Source organism: Rutilus rutilus (assembly GCF_951802725.1).
Source record: "Rutilus rutilus genome assembly, chromosome: 24".
Classification (NCBI taxonomy): domain Eukaryota; kingdom Metazoa; phylum Chordata; class Actinopteri; order Cypriniformes; family Leuciscidae; genus Rutilus; species Rutilus rutilus.
This window is the reverse complement of record NC_140228.1, coordinates 17,797,082-17,819,949: the sequence shown is the minus strand read 5'-3', so window position 1 is coordinate 17,819,949 and position 22,868 is coordinate 17,797,082. Positions and strand designations below refer to the sequence as shown.

The 22,868-nt window shown below is 39.8% G+C and overlaps 1 protein-coding gene across 3 annotated transcripts in view; it reads left to right on the top strand.

The window, feature by feature from the left end:
* The window catches only part of LOC311284414 (B-cell receptor CD22-like), a 74,253-nt gene extending 52,450 nt beyond the window's left edge, over nucleotides 1-21,803 (top strand). Inside the window, exons 2-9 of one of the 3 annotated variants that reach the window (XM_084399443.1) lie at nucleotides 14,848-14,959; nucleotides 18,029-18,108; nucleotides 18,485-18,883; nucleotides 19,053-19,370; nucleotides 19,531-19,794; nucleotides 19,909-19,999; nucleotides 20,714-20,771; nucleotides 21,415-21,803. In XM_084399443.1, coding sequence (XP_084255569.1) covers nucleotides 18,039-18,108; nucleotides 18,485-18,883; nucleotides 19,053-19,370; nucleotides 19,531-19,794; nucleotides 19,909-19,999; nucleotides 20,714-20,771; nucleotides 21,415-21,675 — 1,461 coding nt within the window. In that variant the 5' untranslated portion in view covers nucleotides 14,848-14,959; nucleotides 18,029-18,038 and the 3' untranslated portion in view covers nucleotides 21,676-21,803. Of the gene's footprint in view, nucleotides 1-14,847; nucleotides 14,960-17,998; nucleotides 18,109-18,484; nucleotides 18,884-19,052; nucleotides 19,371-19,530; nucleotides 19,795-19,908; nucleotides 20,000-20,713; nucleotides 20,772-21,414 lie in introns of all 3 variants that reach the window. The other 2 variants (XM_084399442.1, XM_084399444.1) reach the window with 2 other exon arrangements.
* Nucleotides 21,804-22,868: the final 1,065 nt, after the last annotated feature.

The following is a 22,868-nucleotide window of genomic DNA, read 5'->3' as shown; positions in this document are numbered from 1 at the left end:
CCAGGATAGAGTGGGGTCAAAACTCTGTTTCAGCTTGGAGTGATGACTGTTATGCCTCATGTCTTTCGTCTGCCGTTCCGTCTGTTTCTCATTCTGTGTTGCAGGAGGAGTCAGTGAATCTGTCTAACGTGCCACCGGAGTACCGCGACCTGAAGGAGGTGTTCAGTAAGTCTCGGGCTGCTTCTCTCCCTCCTCATCGTCCCTATGACTGTGCAATAGATTTACTGCCAGGTACGTCTCCGCCTAAGGGCAAGTTATATTCACTTTCTGCTCCAGAAAGGGAGGCTATGGAGAAATATATTTCTGATTCTCTAGCTACTGGGTTCATCCGCCCTTCCTCTTCTCCAGCGGGGGCGGGATTCTTTTTTGTGGGGAAGAAGGATGGTTCTCTGCGACCTTGTATTGATTACTGGGGGTTGAATAACATCACGGTAAAGAATACTTATCCTTTGCCGTTGATGTCTTCAGCCTTCGAGAGGTTGCAGGGAGCATCAATCTTCACAAAACTGGATTTACGTAATGCATATCATTTGGTTCGCATCAGGAAGGGGGATGAATGGAAGACCGCTTTCAACACCCCCAGGGGGCACTTTGAATATTTGGTTATGCCGTTCGGGCTTTCCAACTCTCCAGCGGTCTTCCAGGCACTCGTCAATGATGTGTTGAGAGACATGGTAGACCAGTTCATATATGTTTACCTGGATGACATATTGATTTTTTCTTCGTCTCTCCAGGAGCACGTTCAACACGTCAGACGAGTGCTTCAGAGGTTGCTAGAGAATGGGCTTTTTGTCAAGGCGGAGAAATGCGCTTTTCATGCACAGTCTGTTCCTTTCCTAGGGTACATCATTTCGTCTGAGGGAGTACGCATGGATCCTGAGAAGGTTAAGGCTGTGGTGGAGTGGCCAAGTCCAGATTCCCGTAAGGCCCTACAGAGGTTTCTGGGGTTCGCCAACTTCTACCGGCGTTTCATTCGCAATTTCAGCCAACTAGCCGCACCTCTGACCGCCTTGACCTCCCCCAGAACTGCGTTCAGGTGGTCAGACACAGCTGAGGCTGTGTTTGCCAAACTGAAAGGCTGCTTTGTTTCAGCTCCCATCTTGATAGCCCCTGATTCTTCACGTCAGTTTGTGGTGGAGGTCGACGCATCAGAGGGACGACACGGACGACAAGATGCATCCCTGCGCGTTTTTGTCTCGTCGTTTATCTCCTGCCGAACGTAACTATGATATTGGTAACAGAGAATTGTTGGCAGTGAAGTTAGCGTTGGAAGAATGGCGTCATTGGTTAGAAGGGTCGGGGGTACCTTTTATCGTCTGGACCGATCACAAGAACCTGGAATATATCAGAACCGCCAAAAGATTGAACTCCAGGCAGGCTCGGTGGGCACTTTTTTTCGGACGTATTGATTTTTCTCTCTCGTAGTGCCCGGGTTCCAAAAACATCAAACCCGATTCTTTGTCGCGTATTTTTGACCGTTCCGAACGCCCGTCTACTCCCGAGTGCATTTTACCCGAGACCCTATTTGTCTCCACACTCACATGGGAGGTCGAGTCGAAGGTCAAGACGGCCTTAGAAGGGGTAACGCCTCCGCCCGGTTGCCCACCGAATCGTTTATTTGTGCCGGAGGGATTACGGTCAGACGTTATTCAGTGGAGGCATTGTTCCAACGTAGCTTGCCATCCAGGAGTTAATCGCACCAGTTTTATGGTCAAGCAACGATTTTGGTGGCCACTTATGGCACGCGACATTCACAGTTTTGTTTTGGCTTGCTCTGTCTGTGCCACTGGTAAGACTTCCAATCGACCCCCAGATGGGTTACTCCAACCGCTACCTGTCCCTTCGAGACCCTGGTCCCACATTGCGCTAGATTTTATCACCGCCCTCCCACCCTTTCAAGGGTACACGGTAGTTTTGACCGTGGTGGACCGATTCTCGAAGGCGGCTCACTTTATTCCCTTGCCCAAATTACCCTCAGCCAAGGAGACAGCGGTGACCGTTGTAGATCACGTCTTTCGCTTACATGGCCTCCCGATAGACGTGGTTTCCGACAGAGGACCCCAATTTGTGTCCAAATTTTGGCGAGAGTTTTGTAGATTACTGGGAGCGACCGTTAGTCTGTCCTCAGGGTTTCACCCCCAGAGCAATGGCCAGACCGAGAGAGCCAACCAGGATTTGGAGAGAGTGTTGCGTTGTTTGGCTGCCAGGAATCCTTCCTCTTGGAGCCAACATATCTCTATGGTGGAGTACGCCCACAATGCATTACCAGTGTCATCCACGGGCCTATCTCTGTTTGAATGTAGTTTAGGTTACCAGCCACCAATTTTTCCCAGTCTGGAATCCGAAGTCGCGGTCCCCTCCGCTCACGCGTTCGTCCAGAGGTGTCACCGCACATGGACCAGAGCCCGTGAGACTCTACTCCAAGTGGGGGCGCGCACCAAGGCTAAGGCCGATCGCCACCGGTCGAGGCCACCCGTATACGTCGCTGGTCAAAAAGCGTGGCTTTCTACTAAGAACATTCCTCTCCGTTCCGTCTCTAATAAGTTAGCTCCTAAATTCATTGGCCCGTTCACTATCACCAAGATTATTAGTCCGGTGACAGTCCGCCTCAACCTTCCTCTAGCGTACAAGAGAATTCATCCCGCCTTTCATGTCTCCAAAATTAAACCCGTCTTTCGATCGCATCTTAATCCGCCTGCTCCGGTCCCCCCCCCCGCCGCGACTCGTAGATGGGGAGCCTACTTATTCGGTTAACCGTATCCTGGACTCGAGACGGAGGGGACGCGGATTCCAGTACTTGGTGGACTGGGAAGGTTACGGTCCGGAGGAGAGAAGTTGGGTTCCTGCCAGGGACATTCTGGATCACTCCCTTATCGATGATTACAATCGACAGGTAAGGGTGTCTGGGAACGCCAGGCGGCGTTCCTAGGAGGGGGGGTACTGTCACGGTTCATGGATTCATTGACTCTCTCTCGCTATGTGTGTGCGTGTTGAGTGAATGGGCGCGGCTCATCAGCTGGCTCGTTATCCACTGATGAGCCGATCAGCGCCAGCTGGGGCCCGTTCTTCGTACGTCGCTAACTCAGTTAGCTGGATTTGATTGTTGACGATTTGGCATGATCTTGGATTGTTTGGTTCTTCGAAGCTCATCCTGGACTTGCTGTCATAGCAACAGGTGCGCAATCTTAAACCTGCTCGGGAGCAGGCTTATTTCATGTAAACAGGATTAGACTGCGGCTCATAAGCAGAGCTGATACGGAAGTCCAGCGCAGCGCGATAGTGCACTTTCTGAGATATATATTTTTTCTCGTGACTCGTGAGATTGTCGTTACATTATTAATTTGTTGGAAACGCACATTTATTTTCGACTTGTCGGAGTCGGGCTTAAACTACAGCACAAACTGTTTGCATTGCCCTAAGATTATTTGCGAGTGGCTCTTTCCTTTACACTATTGGAGATGCAGAGAACTTGATGGAAAGTGCTGTCTGTACGTCGTGTCATTCGGAGTTTACCTGGCGCTTTTAGGTTTAAAAAACAGTTTTAGTTTTTTTTTTTGTGGCATTTCCAAGCCAGTTTAGACCCAATATTGTAAAACAGTTTTTTTAAAGCAAGTTTTTTTTTTTTAGGCTATCATAATTTTTATGAGGATCATGCAATCGTGACCATGCCGATTACAGTAGCCTATATGTCACTCAGGCTTAAAGGGATACTCCACTTTAAAATGAAAATTCATACTCACCCTCATGTTGTTTCAAACCGGTATGAATTTCTTTCTTCTGCTGAACAGAAAGGAAGATATTTAGAAGAATGTCAGTAACCAGACAGTTGACTTCCATAGTAGGAAAAAATTATACTATGGAAGTCAATGAGACCAGAAACTGTCTGGTTACTGATATTATTCTAAATATCTTCCTTTCTGTTCATCAGAAGAAAGAAATTCATACAGGTTTGAAACAACATGAGGGTGAGTATATGATGACAGAATTTTCATTTTAAAGTGGAGTATCCCTTTAACGTGATTGGTACCAAGACTATAGGCTGCCATCAAGGCCTCAATGAAGGGGATTATGTGAACAGAAAGGGGGTTCACAATGTAAATGTGCAGCCCAGTTACTATTGTGATTCTTAATATTCCAGATTATATCAAATAAAAAAAGGCATTTGACTAAAATCTTCCATATCACAAATGTGAAAGCAAAATGGCCAGGATCTGTGCATGACTGAAGAATTTTCAGAGATTCACATTTATGCACATTATTTGAAAGTGGTAGGAAAGTTCCACAATTAAATATCAAGCTCACTGTATTACATACACTTATGCTGATCCTAACAGAACTGCATTTTTTCATAGGTGATTATGACATGTTCCTGCCTGCAGACAGGTGTTTTTTTGACCCCATTCCCTGACCAGTTACAATGCAGCTCTAGCCAGGACAAAGGCACACAATGAAATGAACTTTGGCTAACTAAAGGGAAGATTTCAGTGTCTGAAAAGTCTGAGGGTTGCACACCTGACAGGGCCTGTGACATTGTTGCATACAACATTGCCACAAAAAAAAAAGAAAAAGAAAAAGAAAAAGAAAAACACTTTTCATTAAATGTTTAATAAAAGACAAATATGCTTAGTTCCTTGAGTTTTATTTCAATTGTTCTTTGTAAAGACAAGCCAGTGGTCAAGTGTCTGCAACAAGAGATATTAGACACATGCCTCATGCAACAAATAAAAAGGAAAAGTTGGCTATTCACTGCCCACCTGTAGGCCTATGTCTCCTCTGTCTGTGCAGACTCTTCTGTAGGCCTTTCTGTAGATGTGGAATCATGCAACTTATATTGCAGCCATGAAGCATACAAGTATAAATTAAGTAAAGTTATTTTTGCACTTGCAGGCTAGTTCCTCCATATGACAGTTATCTGAGCGGGTTTATTCACTGTCCAGTGCAATGGAAACAAATGGACATTACAAAGTCTTATCCTTTCTTTCCTTTGGAAAGTTAGAAAATGTCCACTTACTGCACATATTTCAGCCACCACTTTCTTGGGAACAGATACAAGTGTTGGTGTATTATGTAAAAGTGCACAAAAGAGGAAAACACAATGTCATTACAATGAACTACACTCGGGAAAAATGTGATCAATAACTCATGGCAAAATATTTTTACATTAACATAAGTTTATCAGTTTTCACTTTCACAAGTCAAAGCAATTCATCATTACTCAAGATTTAACAGTTGAAATGACTATACAGCCTTAATTTAATGCAGAAAAAAATATTTTACAGTGTAGGCTACTAAGATCTTTTCTAATTTTTTTTAGTTGCTTTATTTTAATCTTTTTCTTGGTTGCTTTTATAAACAGACAACCATTTATTTAACAGTGCCTTTTATAAAAGAGACTATAATATAACTAAAAATTACCATTATGTAGAATATTTTTGTACTTCACTTTTATTTGTTCCCATGTTCTAGTGTGGTGACTCTAACATTACAATGAACAAAGTAATTATGCAATTATTAAAATACAAAAATATAGGCTAATAAGTGATAAAAACATCTAACATGGCCACTTCTAACGGATTTACATTGTCTGCTACTTTTTGCCAGCCCTCTCTCCTGGCTTTTGCAGACTTTGAGGTGTTCCCTGGCGTTTTGATTAAACATTAAAATTCCGAATAAACTTCGACTATTAGTTCTTGCTCTGCTGCAGAGAAAAACTGTGCGCGCTCTTTGGCCACGCTGAGCAGCCAATAGCAGCGTTGCTGATCAATGTTTCTACTATCGATACATATCCCCTTTTAAACCAGCGCATGAACGCGCAATTATCTCAGATAACTCAATCCAGCTATACTAATCCTATCCGGCAAGTGTGTTCGAAGAACCTAATTAGCCGGATCATGATTAGCACGATGATATCATCTTGGATGTCTCATTTGATCTCGGATGTTTTAAGCAACGTACGAAGAACGAGCCCCTGTTCTGAATGAGGAAGTCCTATATATTGTTTGCTCACTCGTCTTGTCTTTGTCAGATGGTTGTGGAGGTTCTCCTGGGCCTGTGCTATTGTTCTCCTGTTCCAGTCCTGGTTCTACGACGCTTCACCGAGGATCCTCGTTCCCACGTGGATCTGCATTCCGCCCGCTGAGTCCCTGCGTTACCGAGTCTGCCCGAGTTGCCTGAGGATTATCTGCCACTCCGACTCTGAGTTTGCCTGAAGATCATCTGTTACTTCTTCACTGAGCTCACTTGAGAATTATCTGCTATTTCTACACTGAGTGATTCCTGTGCATGCTGCCTGTCAAATTGAGCCTCTTGTCTTCTCTTTTTGACAATAATAAATACTTATTCACTCGCATCTGAATCCTTGACTATTTTCCAGCGCACCATGACAGATTGCCCTGGCTTGTACTGGCCTGACAGTGGAAAAGTGGCTTATGACTACTAGTTTTTATTTAAAACAATGTTTTTCATTGCAGAGCTCAAACCAACTTAGAACAGCAGTTGTCCTTTTTGGGTTTCCTTACTTCCTTAAAGAGGAACCCTCCAAGTTCATCAAAATTTGTGAGGTATGTAAATATCATGTTTGTTGTAATACAATAAAGTCAGGGCTCAATGCTAAGGATTTTTTCTACTGTTTTCCCCCTGCTGCCTTGTGCGCAGCGTGATTTTATTCACGCTGCTAGGCAGCCTGGATACCATGGACCAGATTTTCGCCTCAAATAGGGAACCAATCACAGAACGGGGAGGGAGCAGCAAGACGATGACGACGTCTATGCGACACCCCGAAGCAGTTTGTTTATCTATGGATCTAACATGACAGACGTAAGGAACACATCTACAAAAATATGCCTGTATTTCAAGTTGATAAAATAATTATGATAGGGATTATCATATAGGGATTGTCAAAGTTTTTTTTTTTTTTTTTTTGTCATCTACTGAATTTTGGGCATGTAGCCCCACTAGACTTTTACGGAAAAATTTCGTTTGGTCCCCGGGGGCCACTCCCCCCTCCGCGCTGGGCCCCCGTGAATTTTTCGTCAACGATACCAGGGACACCGAAACACCGGGGAACATGAAATTTGGTGGGCATGTAGCCCCACTAGACTTTTACACTCCCCCCCCCCCCCCCCCCCCCGCGCTGGGCCCCCCCAAACCCAAAAAATGCAGTTTTTCCTAAATAACTACCTGAACCGTGGCACCGAGGATGAAGACATTTTTATGGTATGTTGGTCTTAAGGGCCCACATCAACCTAGCCCATAATCACTCATTTGTGATTTGCGCCCCTTCCCATAAAAAATGAAAATGCAATATTATTCTGCTTTAATCACCCCTATCTTCAGTTGAGATGTTCAGAACTGCACCATATTTCATGTGTATGATTAACTTGACATCCTCTGGGGGTATGCTAAGTTTCGTAGAATTTCATCCATGGGGGGGTATAAAATAAATTCATTTATGTGCACATTTAGTGACTGTACACTCATCGGCCTGTAGATGCTGGTGTTGAGCGAAGGGTTGCTGGTTTAGGATGATACTGTCACACACAGACATGCAGGAATACAGACAAACGCAAGCATGCACACACTCTGACATCCACACGCACAGACACACACCCATACACACACATACAAATCCACATGCACAGACACACACACACAAACACACGCGCACACACATGTACGCACGCATACATACATGCACAGACACACACACACACAGACACACACATACACAAACACACACACATACACACACACACAGACAGACATGCACATACTACTACTTTTTTTAGGTATATACATAAACACGCAATACAGCCAAATTGCTCCACGTCATTTATTTTTGTGGAAAGCCAGTGCAGGCCTGAGCGGCGGTCATATTTTGTACCGCCATGCGGTACATCTAGTTTAGAATCCACATCAGTTTATTTGTGCCCACGCGCCACGCCCTCCCAGGATCTATAGCGTTACCTAGGCTACTTCCACTTTTAAAAATTCATCATAACCGCGCGCGCGATCTGCTTGCAGTTGTCGAGATGGATGCTGAGGAGTTGAAAAAAAGAATAGCCAGTGGAGATTGTAAAGTTGTCGACAATACGTCATCAAAAATCAAGTCCAGTGTGTGGGAGAAATTTGGAGTTATCTGAAGAAAATATTGTGAAAGGCTTTGCTGCAAACATTTTCGTGTTGGATAGCCGCAGATGTGGAACTTCATCCCTGAGGAAGCACGCAGATAACTGTGGTAACAAAGCAGTTCTATCGAACGGTATTTTTCATATCTAACACTGTTAAGTATGTGTGGTGTGCAGGGCGTGTTTGAACCCAAAATGATCAGATGTAGGCTAGACGAAATTGCGTGGCATATAGTGTTGTAGCTGCGTCTGTTCGATTGGTAAAATGTTATAAGGCTACTCAGTTTTGTGGTAACGTTTGCCATGTTCTTCGTGTATCGGCCTTTTGACAGCTTCGGCTGAAGTTGTCCTTGTGTTAATTGTCGTGTAATAACTTCTGTATGACCTGGCAATAAACATTTTTGTAAGTGTGTCTATAATGTGATAGTCTAAACTGATTTTATGTCGGGTGCGGGTCGGGTGTCGGTTCTATTTTAAGCGGGTCGGGTGCAGATTTTAATTAGTGCTGCTGTCGGGAAACGGGTCGGGTGCGGTTTTAAGCACTGTGGGTACGGGCGGGTGCGGATTTAAAAAATTGGACCCGTGCAGGACTCTGGTGCAGCCGCGGCGCTAGGTCCGGCCCACCCATTTTGGCCCAGGCCTATGAGTAGTGAGCGATTTTCATTCTAGCGGTTCATCCAATAAGCAACCCGAGGAAAGCTTTGAGTGAAAGCTTCTCAGCCAATCAGCGGCTTCTACCCCACGTGTGGACTCTGCATCGTCACCAGCAAGTGATCCAATGAAATGAATGACGTTGGCGGACGTCATTCATTCAAGACAGACACAGACAGTTTTGCTAATATGAAACGTAAAACAAAACAAAGCAGCTTATTTTATTTTAAATTCAGCAAGAAATGCTCCGAGGAACAGCAGGAGGAAACTCCTGCAATTTTAAGTTGCGACTTGCCATCCTGCTCGGCCGCCCTCTCCCCATCGAGTCTTCCCGTAGTAGCCACACACTCACACCAGCAAGGCAAGTAGGCTGCTAAAAGTTAGGCTAATGTTAACGTTAGTGTCTAGCTGTCTATATGCACATTTTCTGGAGGGAAAATAATATTGGCAGTAGGCAGAGCAGAGGTAACTTATGATAGCGTTTTATGTGTTATAGGAGGAGACAGGGTTCAGCAGCCTAGCACAAATGCCGTTCCCCAAGAAGACCTGTCACAACCTCCGCTAGACCTGTCATCAATAGAAGAGGCTGCAAGCCAGCCCAAACTCCGTACATTCCCAGCCACACACATATCGGGGAAAGATAGGAAAATGCTGTTTTTTGTAAGCCTTGTCGTCATTTCCCTGAAGCAGCTTATGAGGATAGATTCATTAATACAGGCTTCAAAGACTGGAAACATTTTTCTGAGGGTTGTGGCAAACATGAAGCCAGCAGGGCACATGCTGCAGCGCTGGGGAAAATGGATGGTTTCAAGCAAAGTCACCAGCCAGGACAGGGAAATAATTAACCAGCTGAACAACGATGCCAGCGACAAGTCCTTAATTGATAGACATAGACAGCACATCATGATGGTTATAGATCTCGTCCTGTTCTGTGCAAAACAAGAAATCCCATTGCGTGGGCATCGGGAAAACCCAGATGCGTTAAACAAGGGTAACTTTTTGGAACTACTTGACCTGGTTTCTAAATATGACCCAGAAATAAAAAAGCGACTGGGTGAATTACCCAAGAATGGAAAACTACTCCACCACGCTATACAAAATGAGATACTGGAAATTGCAGCATCACTTCTTGTCAAAAAAATAAAGGCAGATTTGCATGATGAGCCGGGCACATATTATGCGATTTTAGCAGATGAGTGCAAAGACGTGTCAAAACGAGAGCTAGTGGCAGTATGCGTCAGATACCTGCACAACGGCACATTGAAAGAACGGGCTGTGGGATTTGTGGAAACGGACAACATGACGGCAGATGCTATATCAGCTAAGATTTTGGAAGTGCTGGAGCCATTGCAGCTGGACCCGGGGCTGTGCGTCGGATTTGGGTTTGACGGCGCATCAGTCATGTCGGGGAACAGAGGAGGGGTACATGTGATACTGAAGAAGACGTTTCCCCACGCTTTATATGTGCATTGTAACTCACATAGACTTAACCTTGTCCTGTGCACAGCAACTAAAGTGTCTCCTGGCATTTCAACGTTTTTCGATATTATAAACAGCTTGCATAACTTTATGACTGGGGCGCACAGACATGCCAAATTTCTGGAAATTCAAAAGCAGATGCGACCAGGGCAAAAAACACTGGAGCTGGAGAGATCCTGTGATGTGAGGTGGAGCTCATGGTCAAATGCAGTCAGTAAAGTGTTGACGCTCCTGGGACCTATTTTGGAGACCCTCGCCACATTCTCAGAAAGTTCTGGCCAAACAAAAATTGAAGCTGACTCCCTACTGCACCAAATGCAAACGAAAAAGTTTTTGTTTCTGCTTGTCACATTCAACCAGTTATTTGAAGTCAGCGACTATGCCACTAAGGGCTTGCAATCTTCCACACTATCAGTTACAGATTGTATTGATCTGATTGAAGGGCTCAAGGACAGCTACACACAATTCAGGAATGAGAATGATGCATTTGATAAAGTAATGACACTGACAGATGAGCTGATGAATAAATATGACATTGTGCGCTGGGATATCAGTGGATCACGCAAGAGGAAGTTGCCGGCCAGGTTAGCCAATACGCACATTGATTCTACTCTGGGTAAATCATCACCTGTACAGCAAAACTCGGACCTACAGAAATTATGGAATGACATACTGGACAAGCAGATGATGGAGCTGAACACTCGTTTCAAGCCCGACACATACGGCTTAATGAGAGCCGCTGCTGCCTGCTTGCCACGGTCAGACACCTTTGGTGACAAGGCTCTCATCCGGTCCGCCTGCGCGCACTTTTCCATTCCCGTGGCGGAAGAGGAGCACACTGTGTTTGTGCAGCAGCTTAAAAGAAAGGCAAAGGCCAACAAGATCACAAACGAGAAAAAAGAAACACTCGTAGAAGTGCTCGACGCATGCCCCCATGATATTTTCCCCAACATGAACAGTCTCCTGCGCGCCCTCCTCACATTGCCCATGACGACATGTACTGTGGAGAGACTCTTTTCATCTGTCAATCGGATAAAAACAGGCACCAGGGCAACAATGTTGACAGACAGACTGAACTCTTTGTCCCTGCTTTCATTTGAAAGGGAATTGACTGATTCACTGGAATATCAAGACATTCTTGCTGTGTTCAGCACGAAACCCCGCCGTCTCCTGCTGTAACAAGCCCCAAGTCCCACAAGCAAGTTTGAAATGAATTGTGTGATTGTGCATGTGTGATTATTTATCAGTTATCTCGGATTGTTATGCTGTTGTTTATATGGTTATATGTTATTCATTTAATTATTCTGAAGAAATAAGCTACAGGAGAAATAATTTTGTATCGTTTTCCTGCTGTTTGTGTTTAGCAGCTGTGTCAGGTTCAATGCTGCTGTTATTTCATGTCGATACAGTTCTTTTGTCATTCTGAATTTATAAGAAACAGTTAAATAATTTTGTATCGTTTTCCTGCTGTTTGGGGTCAGGGGCTTATTTTAACTGGCCCATCCAGTTTTCTGGAGGCCCACCTACAATAAAAATCCTGGCGCCGCTACTGCTCTGGTGTACACATAAATCTCTGACCCATCGTCGTCGTCTTCGTTGAATATCTGTCGCTCTACATACGTCATCTGGTATAATTGAAACGATTGGCTATGAGCAAGGCTGGATTAGTACCCCCAGGGGCCCCTGGGCACTGAAGCTCATGGGCCCCATGACGTAAACGTGAATGTGCCTTGGAGATTGATAGATTAACATTTTGTAAATATTTTTATTTTTGCACTAAGCACTCTCATCGCTTCATAAACTTGAGGTTAATCCACTGGAGTCACATGGATTACTTCTATGATGTCTTTATTACATTTCTGGGGCTTGAAAGTGGTAGTTGCATAGGCTGTCAATGGATGGACAAAAAGCTCTCAGATTTCATTAAAAATATCTTAATTTGTGTTCCAAAGACGAATTAATGTCTTACAGGTTTGGAAAGACATGAGGTTGAGTAATGACAAATTTCATTTTTGGGTGAACTAACCCTTTTAATGCTGTTTGAGAAATGCTTTTTAATATTCGTTGAGATTTGTTATGAATTGTGGCCTGATATTTTGTGGTTTGCTTGTCAACAGTTTTCTCATTTCATTCACTTTATGAGGTTGTACATACTCGCATACTCCATACTTGCTTTGTTTTATTGAACAGACAAAATATTGGTTTGAGCAAATGATTTTTATGTGTCATGTTCATTAAATGGGTTTTTGTTTTTAATTCTATTGCACTTAATTCAAGCTGATGTTAATGTCATCACACTGACATTTGTTTATTCTCATGCTTGACATTTATAGCAGCAGCTTGTATCCTGTTGCTTTAATGTGTTTCGTTTTTTTTTCTTTTTTTTTTCCCAAGTAGCAGTTAATTCTTCTCATTTATACTAAGATATACTTGTCAGACAATTCAATGAATTAATATTTTTGTGAATGTTATAATAAATGTTAAAGGTATGGTTTATGTGTGCTCTGTTATTCCAGAATTTGTTTTAACAAAAAAGCTTTTGTCATGTTAAGTTGTGTTGAAGTTGACTTAACTCATAATTTTAAGGCAACCGTGTAAACTTCTTAGTTAATTGTTACAACAAACTATATGTAGTTAAGATTAAGTTGAGTGAGCTTAAAATAGTTTGTTTATATAATATTAAATTAAGTTGAGTGAACTTAAATTTGTAAGTTAACTTAATCCCTTTGATTGCTTGAGTAAGTTGATACAATATTTAATCTTAAGTTATGACAACAAAACAATGTTAAGTTAAAAAATAATCTTTGATTCAAATAACAAAATAATAGTTGAAACAACAAAATCACTTGTTGTAAAAACTCACATTTTTAGTTTCAATGAACTCAAAATTTTAAGGCAACCAGGTAACTTTTTTACAGTGCAGGAGCGAGCACAATTGTCAATGGAAGACAAGGAGACTTACACACTTTTAAGTTGATGAGTTAATTGGTCCGTGTTTTTATATGCTCCCGTTCATAGAGATTTTTAGATGGATGCCGAAGCTTTTTAAGTCGAGTAGAATCTGTGATCTCGGACCCAGTTCGTTTGCTGGCTTCCGTGGCTGCAATACGCTGTGTTTTCTGCCAAATAGCAACCCGGGGTGTCGAGATACTATTGGGTAAATTGGCAGTAGGGCAGGATCACACAGACCAAAACAAAAACCTACAAGGAACGCACATTTCAAAGTAATATAACTGGCTGTAGCATTGTTTTTCAGAGAAACAAGTATGTGAACTTATCACGTTTCCTAAATAATTGCAAACACATGATGTTATTTTTATACTTTAGTACAGTACATACAAACAACATACAGCAGCTTTAAAGGGGTGGTATATGTCCCTTTTCACAAGATGTAAAATAAATCTCTGATGTGGCTGTGTATGTGAAGTTTAGCTCAAAATCCCCCACAGATTATTCTTTACAGCATGTTAAAAATTTTCCTTTTTGAGGGTGAGCAAAAACGTGTCGTTTTGTGTGTGTCCCTTTAAATGCAAATGAGCTGTTGCTCCTGGCACAGAGGGCGGAGCTTCAAGAGCTTGTGAGTGTTAGCAGCTCCGATTACCTCATGCAGACAAGCACTAAAATGTCAGAAACTGTTCGGACAATAATGGAGAGACTCAAGAAGAAGTGACAACATGTAGAATGCAACAGGACATTAGTTGATGATTTTATGTTGCTGATGTGGAGTTAACTATCTTCAAGTATTTGATTAGCATATCTTGTCATGATAATCTATAAATCGCTTGTGTGGGAACTGTTGTAAGATGCCTATAGAGCGACACTGCATGTGAAAAGACGGATGCGACAGCTTGAGCAGACTCTCAAATGTGCTCTACTGCAAAAACTCTTCCTCTTCTCAACATGGACTGCATGTTCCCGAGGGCGGGGTTTATGTAAATTTAGGGTTAGTGATGTCACTATCCCAGAAGTAATCTTGTGTAGTCCTTACCAGCCGTTTGTTGTAGTCCTTAAAAAAAAAACATTTTCTTTAAAAGCAAATATCTTCCTCTGTTTTGAACTTTGAGCGTTGTAACTTTGCAGATGTTGTTTATGCTCAAACAGCAACATTACACACTAACTAAACTTTGGGTTTCAATTCTTTTTTTTAAAATGAGTTTTACACAACATCCATGTCTCATAAGCCAGCATTCAGTCTAAAAATGGTGTGAATTTGTGGGTTTAAGTGTTGCAGACTTTTGCACCAGTCACATTGAGCACATAAGCTCCCCTGCATTCAGTAGATGTGTCATGGTTAGTTAGTTAGTATAGTTATAGTTAGTTTAATTGATGAGCATTGAAAAAAAAAGTTAGCAAAAAGTACACGAGAGTACACAATTAGCAATGAATGAGTGTGCAAATGCTAAAATGTATCAATACTATCAAACAAACATTCATGCATTGCCTTTCCTTGTTTGATATGACCTTAAAAACATTATTACTGTATTTGAGTTTATCTGCATATTTTTGTGTTATGGTTTCCATCCACTTTGAACGACTGACAAACATAAGCACAGAATGAACAAAGGCTGATTGGTAATATCTCGTCCTGTAGTGCTGCTGGGAGATCGTCAAGAGTACGTCACGTCAATAAGTGTTTAAGAGATCTCGCATAACGGAAGACATTTTCAAGAACTTCTGCTTTTCTTTGACTGCACTGCTCTGAGGTAAGGCTTGTCTCTTGTGGATTTTTAAAAGTATAAATCATAAGAAACATGTTGTAAACATTGAGTTCATGACAACACTTATTTATTTGATATAGGGTAACACTTTATAAATATAGCTGCAAGCAGCGATTATCGGGGCAAAGCGCAAGAAGACGATAAGACATGCCAACATGGCTGAGAGTGTCAGACCAAATGCAACAATGAGCAATTAAAGACATTTTTAAGATGATCTTAGTCAAAATGGGTGAAAAAACAGTCACTAATAATATGATTTAATGGTTTGTTACTTTTGACCAATAAGTGGTGCAGTTATGAAATTGACGTGATCTGGTCAGAGTGAAGAGACAATGACACATACGCTAGAGGAATTGATTTGGTAATTTGCTATGGTGACAGGTTCAGACTGTCCTCTAAAAGTGTGCCACATTTTATAACTTTCCCACAAGCGGTTCTATGGGCTGCCATAGACTCCCCGAGCGGAAGAAAGAAGAACGCCAATGATTTCAATAGGAGCCTACACACATTCTGTGCTTGGCCCCTAATAACGTTCAGTTATAAGTCACTAATAAGTTATTAGTTAATGATTAACATATAAATTACAAAACATGATTATACATTCATAACTGATTAATAAGTGATATGCTAACATTTTATGAATGTCTTGTCATTTATAAATAAGTTAATGAACTAATCACTTACAAAACATGAATATGCATTCATAACTCATTAATGAGTGGTAACATTTTATGAATGTTTTGTCAATTCAGTTATAAGTCATTTATAAATGATTAGTTAATGATGAGCGAATTATTTACAAAAAATGGCTATAACACGTTTCCGTGTGATGAATAGTTTACACTTTAGATTAGGGGATGCAGAAAGTGCTGTAAATGACTTGTATAGATATACAGATCATTTGAAACAGATCAGAAAGATCTACAAATGATCTGTAACACATTTACAAGTGATGAATAATGTACACTTTAGATTAGGGTAGGCAGAAAGCTTTGTAAATGATTTATTAATACGTTCACACATCATCTATAACAGGGGTTGAACACTTTGTAGTGTGTACTGCAGTGTACATGTTGACTGTGCACATGATGTGAGAATCGGTTCTGAGGTTCATGTTATCACTAGATCCACACACTCCACACAGAACACAAGTGTGTGCTGATGAGTGAAAGGATTTAACATAACTCGCGTCATTTATAAATGTTTATCCACTTCAAAACAAATAAATTACTCTTTTTTAAAATATTGCTTTGGCATACCTGCATGTTTGTGCTTTTGAACACAGACCAGCTTACAACTTCACAATACATCAATAAATGATATACTAATCAATTCATAAACATATCTATAATGTGTTTAATAACTGTATTTTTATTCTTTATTAATGATCAATTTATCATTTCTAAATGAAGTATAGCATTATTTACAAACAGTGTTGTCATTGATTAGTAAGATCACTTAGAAAGTGTAAGTAAATGTAACAAATGCAGGTATTTATAAAGCATTTAGTGGTAAGTTCACTATGTTTGTGAGCTCATCTAAAGTGAGGACTAGTTATGCTTTGTAAAGCATTTATAAAGGAGATTTAAAGGCTCACTGATCTTCTAAAGAGATAAAGGAAACAAACACAACACAGTGATACAGAACATAAAAATATTTAACAGCCTTTAAATCTCCTTTATACATGCTTTACAAGGCATAACTAGACCTCACTTTAGATGAGCTCACAAAAATAGTTAACTGACCACTACTAAATGCTTTATAACTACCTGAATTAATCATGAATTACAGTAGAAATACATGTTAATAAACCATTTATTAACACACTAGTAACTATTACTATATGTCTGAATAATAATATGTATTTAAACAGTTTATTAATCATTTACTTACACTTTCTAAGTGATCTTATGAACCAATGACAACTCCTAAATAACTGCTTTGTAAATAATGGTATACTTCATTTAGAAATGATAAATTGATCATTAATAAAGTATGAAAATACAATTATTAAACACATTATAGATATGCTTATAAATTAAGAATAAAGCATTTATAGCTGTATTTATAAACTACTTATTAATGTCTATTAATGCTTTATAAATGATGAATTAACTGTTTAGTAATGCTTAACTAATGATTAATAGCGTGCAGTTATTATAAAGTGTTACCAGATAAGGATACTAAAACAATGTTGACATATAAGTGATTAATAATCTATCAACTAATAACTTAATAACCATCTACTAATGACCTGTCTGATTTACGTAATCATTTAAAATCTTTTAAGATGATTTACAACACATTTGTAAATCAATAACATAACACTTATAAATAATTTATGAACGTAGTCATTTTGTAAATGATTGTAGCTCATCATTAACTTATAATTTATAAATGACTTATAACTGAATTAACAAAACAATCAAAACATTTTAGCATGTCACTTATTAATCATTTATGAACATTTATTCATGTTTTGTAAATGAAAGTGAAAGTGAAAGTGAAAGTGACACGTGACGGCCAAGTATGGTAACCCATACTTGGAATTTGACCTCTGCATTTAACCCATCCAAGTTAATGCACACACATTAGGAGCAGAGTAGTGAGTAGTTAACACACACACACTGCAAACGTGGATACACACACCCAGAGCAGCGGGCAGCCTTTGTGTGGCGCCCGGGGAGCGATTAGGGGTTAGGTGCCTTGCTCATGGGCACCTCAGTCATTTCCCACCGGTTCTGGAATCGAACCAGCAACCTTTGGGTTACCAGTCCAACTCCCTAACCACTAGTCCTTGACTGCCCCTGAACTAAAATGATTAGTTCATCTCTAATAACTACAAGTGACTTATAACTGAACGTTATTAAGATATTAACCATGGGAGACTCTGTAGTGACTGTTAACTTTCTTTAAATCTCTTTAGTTAAACAGTAATAACACTCAAGCTGAAGGTACAATTCATTGGTTACAGTTGTGGACAGAGAAAAAAAATTGTTGAGTTTTTTTTTTTTGGCACACAAGTATATTTAGGTTATTTCCTGTTTGTGTCAGAGCTCCAGTGATGTATGTGTTCCAGATCATGTCCTTCATCATTATCATCATCAGCTCTGTGTTTCTACACACTCACTCAGGTTGGTCCATATTACACTCAAATTTATTTTTTATTTTAAACAATCACATTCAGCAGAACCACAACTGATATGATACACAAGAGATAAAAATGCAGGCATGTGATTGGCAGAGGACAAGAAAATGTATCGAGCAAAGACCGTTAAAGCATATGAGAAGACTTTAAATACATGGCACAAGTCATATGTCATAATTACTTTTATGGTGCTGTGTTGTCCTTTTTGGAGCTTGACTTTCCTATATCAGTGTACTGTACTATTTTGTTGTAAGCAAGAAAAGAATGAAAAAAATCTTTAAAACCTTTATTTTAAGAAAATATAAATATTTTACCTCTCTAAGGTTTAAATTATAATGCACTAATGTGTTTTTATGTTTCAGCTGATGGTGATATCTACTCTGCAGTGATGCCTCAGACAGTAACAGCTCTGACAGGCTCTTGTGTGCAGATTCCTTGTACATTCACCATCCCCAATTTTGAGGACAAACGTAACCAGACAAAATATATGAATGGGATCTGGCTAAAAAAGAAATCACAGTTTGGTCATCAAGACAGTTTCATAGCTTTTAATAGCAGCAAAAACATCATAAGAGGATTTAGTGACATACAGATGACTGGAAATCTCAGTGAGAGGAACTGCACAACTGTCTTCTATAACATCATGATGAATCATTCAGATCTTTACTACTTCAGACTGGAAATGGAGCCAAATGTGTTCAGAGCAACGTTTAACCCCGATATAGATAATTCAGTAAAGACTGTGAGGATCACTGTCAAAGGTAAACGTCATCTCTGTTGTCTTTAACATACAGGTTATTTCCTTCACTTGTAAGTCACTTGATAAATTTAATAAATGAATACATTTAAATGTAAATATTATTTACATAATTAACAAACATCACTAAGAACAGCTTCTTAATGATGAGCTAAAATCATTTATTTCTGTAGATTCACCACAACCTCTCATCCTTAAACCCACTGATCTGAAAGCAGTGATGGAGAACACAACAGTCAGTCTGAGCTGCTCTGCTGAAGCCCCCTGTCCCAAACAACCTCCTACAATATCCTGGTCCAACATCCCTGAATCTGCCCACATTACAACACAGTTACAGGAGAAACCTGATAAAACCCAGTCAGTGTTTTCACACATGACCTTCAAAGCTTCATACATGGATCACAGAAAGAACATCTCCTGCAATGTTACATATCCAAGAAAAACATCTAAAGACTCAACTGTGGAGACCACCGTGATGCTACAAGTCCAGTGTAAGTGATTAGACTGCTTACTTCCTTTAACATAGCCCTGTGTGTACTTAAACGCACAAAGTGCTGCTTAAACAGTATTTGGTGTTTAGCTTCCTAGAAATGTCTAATGCACAGGTGTTTTACTGCTTTTCCTATTTATGTGCTTGTGTTTCTGTCAAAGTTTCTCCAAAAAAAACTCGCATCACCGTCGATCCATCTGCTTCAGTCTCTGTTAACACTAATGTAACTTTGACCTGCAAAAGCAAAGCCAGTCCATCAAGAGAAATGAACTACACCTGGTACAAACGTGGACAGGAGATGCCAATAGCTCAGGGAAAGCAGATTACCTTCACTGGAACTCAAAATAATGCAGGATGGTATTCCTGCACTGCACAGAATAAACTTGGAAAACAGTCATCATCAGAGATCCAGCTCACAGTTGAAGGTGAGTTAACACAGTCTACATGTAAAGAACAAGGTCATTTACAAATTTAAGGCAATGAAGATTATACTGAAATACAACATTCTGGTGGAATTACAAGTGTTTCACATCCTATAGGACAAGATGGACACTTTATGCCTCTGATTGCTGGTTGTGTGGGAGGAATCGTGGCAGTTCTCACGCTCTCTGCTCTTGGGTTTTGTGCAAGGTAAATTAAGTAATACTTTCAGTTACTTAATCATCGCTGATGTCATTTTGAAAGAGCCAGTTTTAAGATGTACTCAGCATTGTGCTTGTTAGTTTAAGCCTCATTCACTGTTATGAGAGTTGCTAGTGTTTGACTACATACAGTGATCAGATCAGCTATTAAAGCACTTCTGTTTAAGCAGCACTTTGTGCATTTAAGCACGCACAGGGCTATGTTAAAGGAAGTAAGCAGTCAAATCTCTTACACAGGACTTGTAGCATCACGGTGGTCTCCACAGTTGAGTCTTTAGATGTTTTTCTTGGATATGTAACATTGCAGGAGATGTTCTTTCTGGAATCCATGTATGAAGCTTTGAAGGTCATGTGTGAAAACACTGACTGGGTTTTATCAGGTTTCTCCTGTAACTGTGTTGTAATGTGGGCAGATTCAGGGATGTTGGACCAGGATATTGTAGGAGGTTGTTTGGGGCAGGGGGCTTCAGCAGAGCAGCTCAGACTGACTGTTGTGTTCTCCATCACTGCTTTCAGATCAGTGGGTTTAAGTTCAGGAGGTTGTGGTAAATCTACAGAAATAAATGATTGTAGCTCATCATTAAGAAGCTGTTCTTAGTGATGTTTGTTAATTATGTAAATAATATTTACATTTAAATGTATTCATTTATTAAATTTATCAAGTCACTTACACTGTTTTCAGTTTATTAATTTCCTCTCACAGGACCAGGATAAAGATACACAGGGGAGACATTGTTGGAGACAAAGATTCCTTGCATCAGGTTTGTGAACTTCCTCAAACACCAGTCAGTTCACACCACAGCACAAACAACCACAAAACCATTTTTAATAGATCATTGTCATTGCTATAAAGCAGATGCTCTCAATTCTGGTCCTGCACATTCTGTATGCCTCTCTTAATAATATTTTTCTAATACACATAATAGAACTATATTCAATTTATTTTCAAATTAAATCGCATAGTTCAGTCATGAAACTCTAGATGGTGCAGGCTGATAGCTCATTTACATGCAATTTCTAGCAAACACATAATTTACTACAGTAGCACAAACTGATTGGCCTTGAGCTTGATAGCTTGCTCAACATTTAAATTGTCTGGTATACACCTTATTTTGCAAGGTGGAAGTAAGCTATTTCCTGTGAATGTACAAGACTTCTAATTCATAAATAGCAAGAAGAATAACAAAGTGCAGTAAACGGTAACTTTTTTTATTCATATATAGCATGTCTATGTATCTATTAGCAGTAGCAAGTTCATACTCTACAGCAGCAGCAGTGTGCTTAGCAGTTCTAGTCAGTTAAAACCAAATACATTAACATAGTCATATCCATTAACTATTCCTAGAGTTGTCATGTTTGAAATGCTGGTATATTTACACCAAATGTTTTTGTTTTAATTTTTAGGCACAGGATGAAACTATTGACAGGAATTCCACTTATGATGATGTCCACAGCGTAACCACCCAGGACAACAAGATCTCGGATGATTATAGTGTGTGTGAGTTCATGACTCAGACTGACCACAATAGAGAAAAAGACCAAACCGAAGAAGACAACCATGAAAGAGGTTCAGATGTAGTATATGCTCAGGTCCACATGATATGCAAAAAACCAAAAGCCATCAGTGTTGTGCCAGAGGACATTTATGCTCAGGTGAAAAAATAACAATAAATAAATTTCATCTCACAGCAAAAAAAGACAGTTTTATTTCTTTATGCTTATATATGCTAAGCTATATGTCTTCTCATGTGAACAAATATATTCCTCTTTTAGCTTTATATTTTCTGATGAATAAAAGTATATCATTAAAAACAATGAGTGACTGCATTTCTCTCTATTTTCATGGGGTGGGGTGTTCTGTTGTTGCATTTCTTTAAAGATATTATACTTCCTAGTAGAGATGTGCTATATAGGCCTATTTTAGAAAGGCTTTGTTTTTTTAACTGTTAACGTCCTATTAGTTAAATCAGTCAGTTAATAATAGTTAATTCATAGTCAAAGAAGATAAAAAAAATAATGCATAACGGCCTACTTGTACAATTGGTTAACATAGGCTACTTCTGTGGTTTAAGACTGCTAGCTAAAAATAAACGAAGAGGAAAATCCTCTTACTGGAGAAATCATACAGATGTAAGCTATGTGGTAAGTTAGAACAGAGAGAGTAAGTTTTCACTATACTTTAGACTTTAGTCATGATTAAAAATGTGTTATTCAGTATGTTTATGTGAGGCTGCCTGACCTGTAGACGTTGCAAGCTAGCTAACATCGTAAGCATGTAGCAGTGGCACGTCGTTACTCTATAAGTGCATTTGACAAAAATCTTTTACAAAGGTGGTAACACTTTATATTACGACCCGCAAACAACTGCGTAAGAACTTCGTAAGTAAACCGAAATTACGGTGTATGTTTCTGTAATTATAGTGTACCTCCGTGTAGGTATAAGGGAACAATATGTTAAGTTTTGGGTAATAAAGGTGTACAACCAGATATACAAGCAAATTATTTTAAAACTAACAGGTGCCTATTCTGTATATATATTCCAGGCAAAAATTGTACGTCTGTTGTATATAAAAGTTTTTATCACATTTCTGGAAAAATATGTTCTTGTGCAATGTAGTTACAGGGTAATTTTCTGTGGGTTGTAAATTAAACTTTTTGGCAATGCTATTTATTGGCTTTTCTTACTAAACTACTTAACGTTAAGCCAAAAAAATTAGTTTTTGCTATGATTTTAATTTAAAACGTACCATGTAGTACTTAGTACTTACCTTATCACATTGTATTGCAATGACACTTAAATGTCAGGGCAAATATACTGTGTAATTAAAAGTTTTTTTGTTTAGTTTTTTTAATAAGAG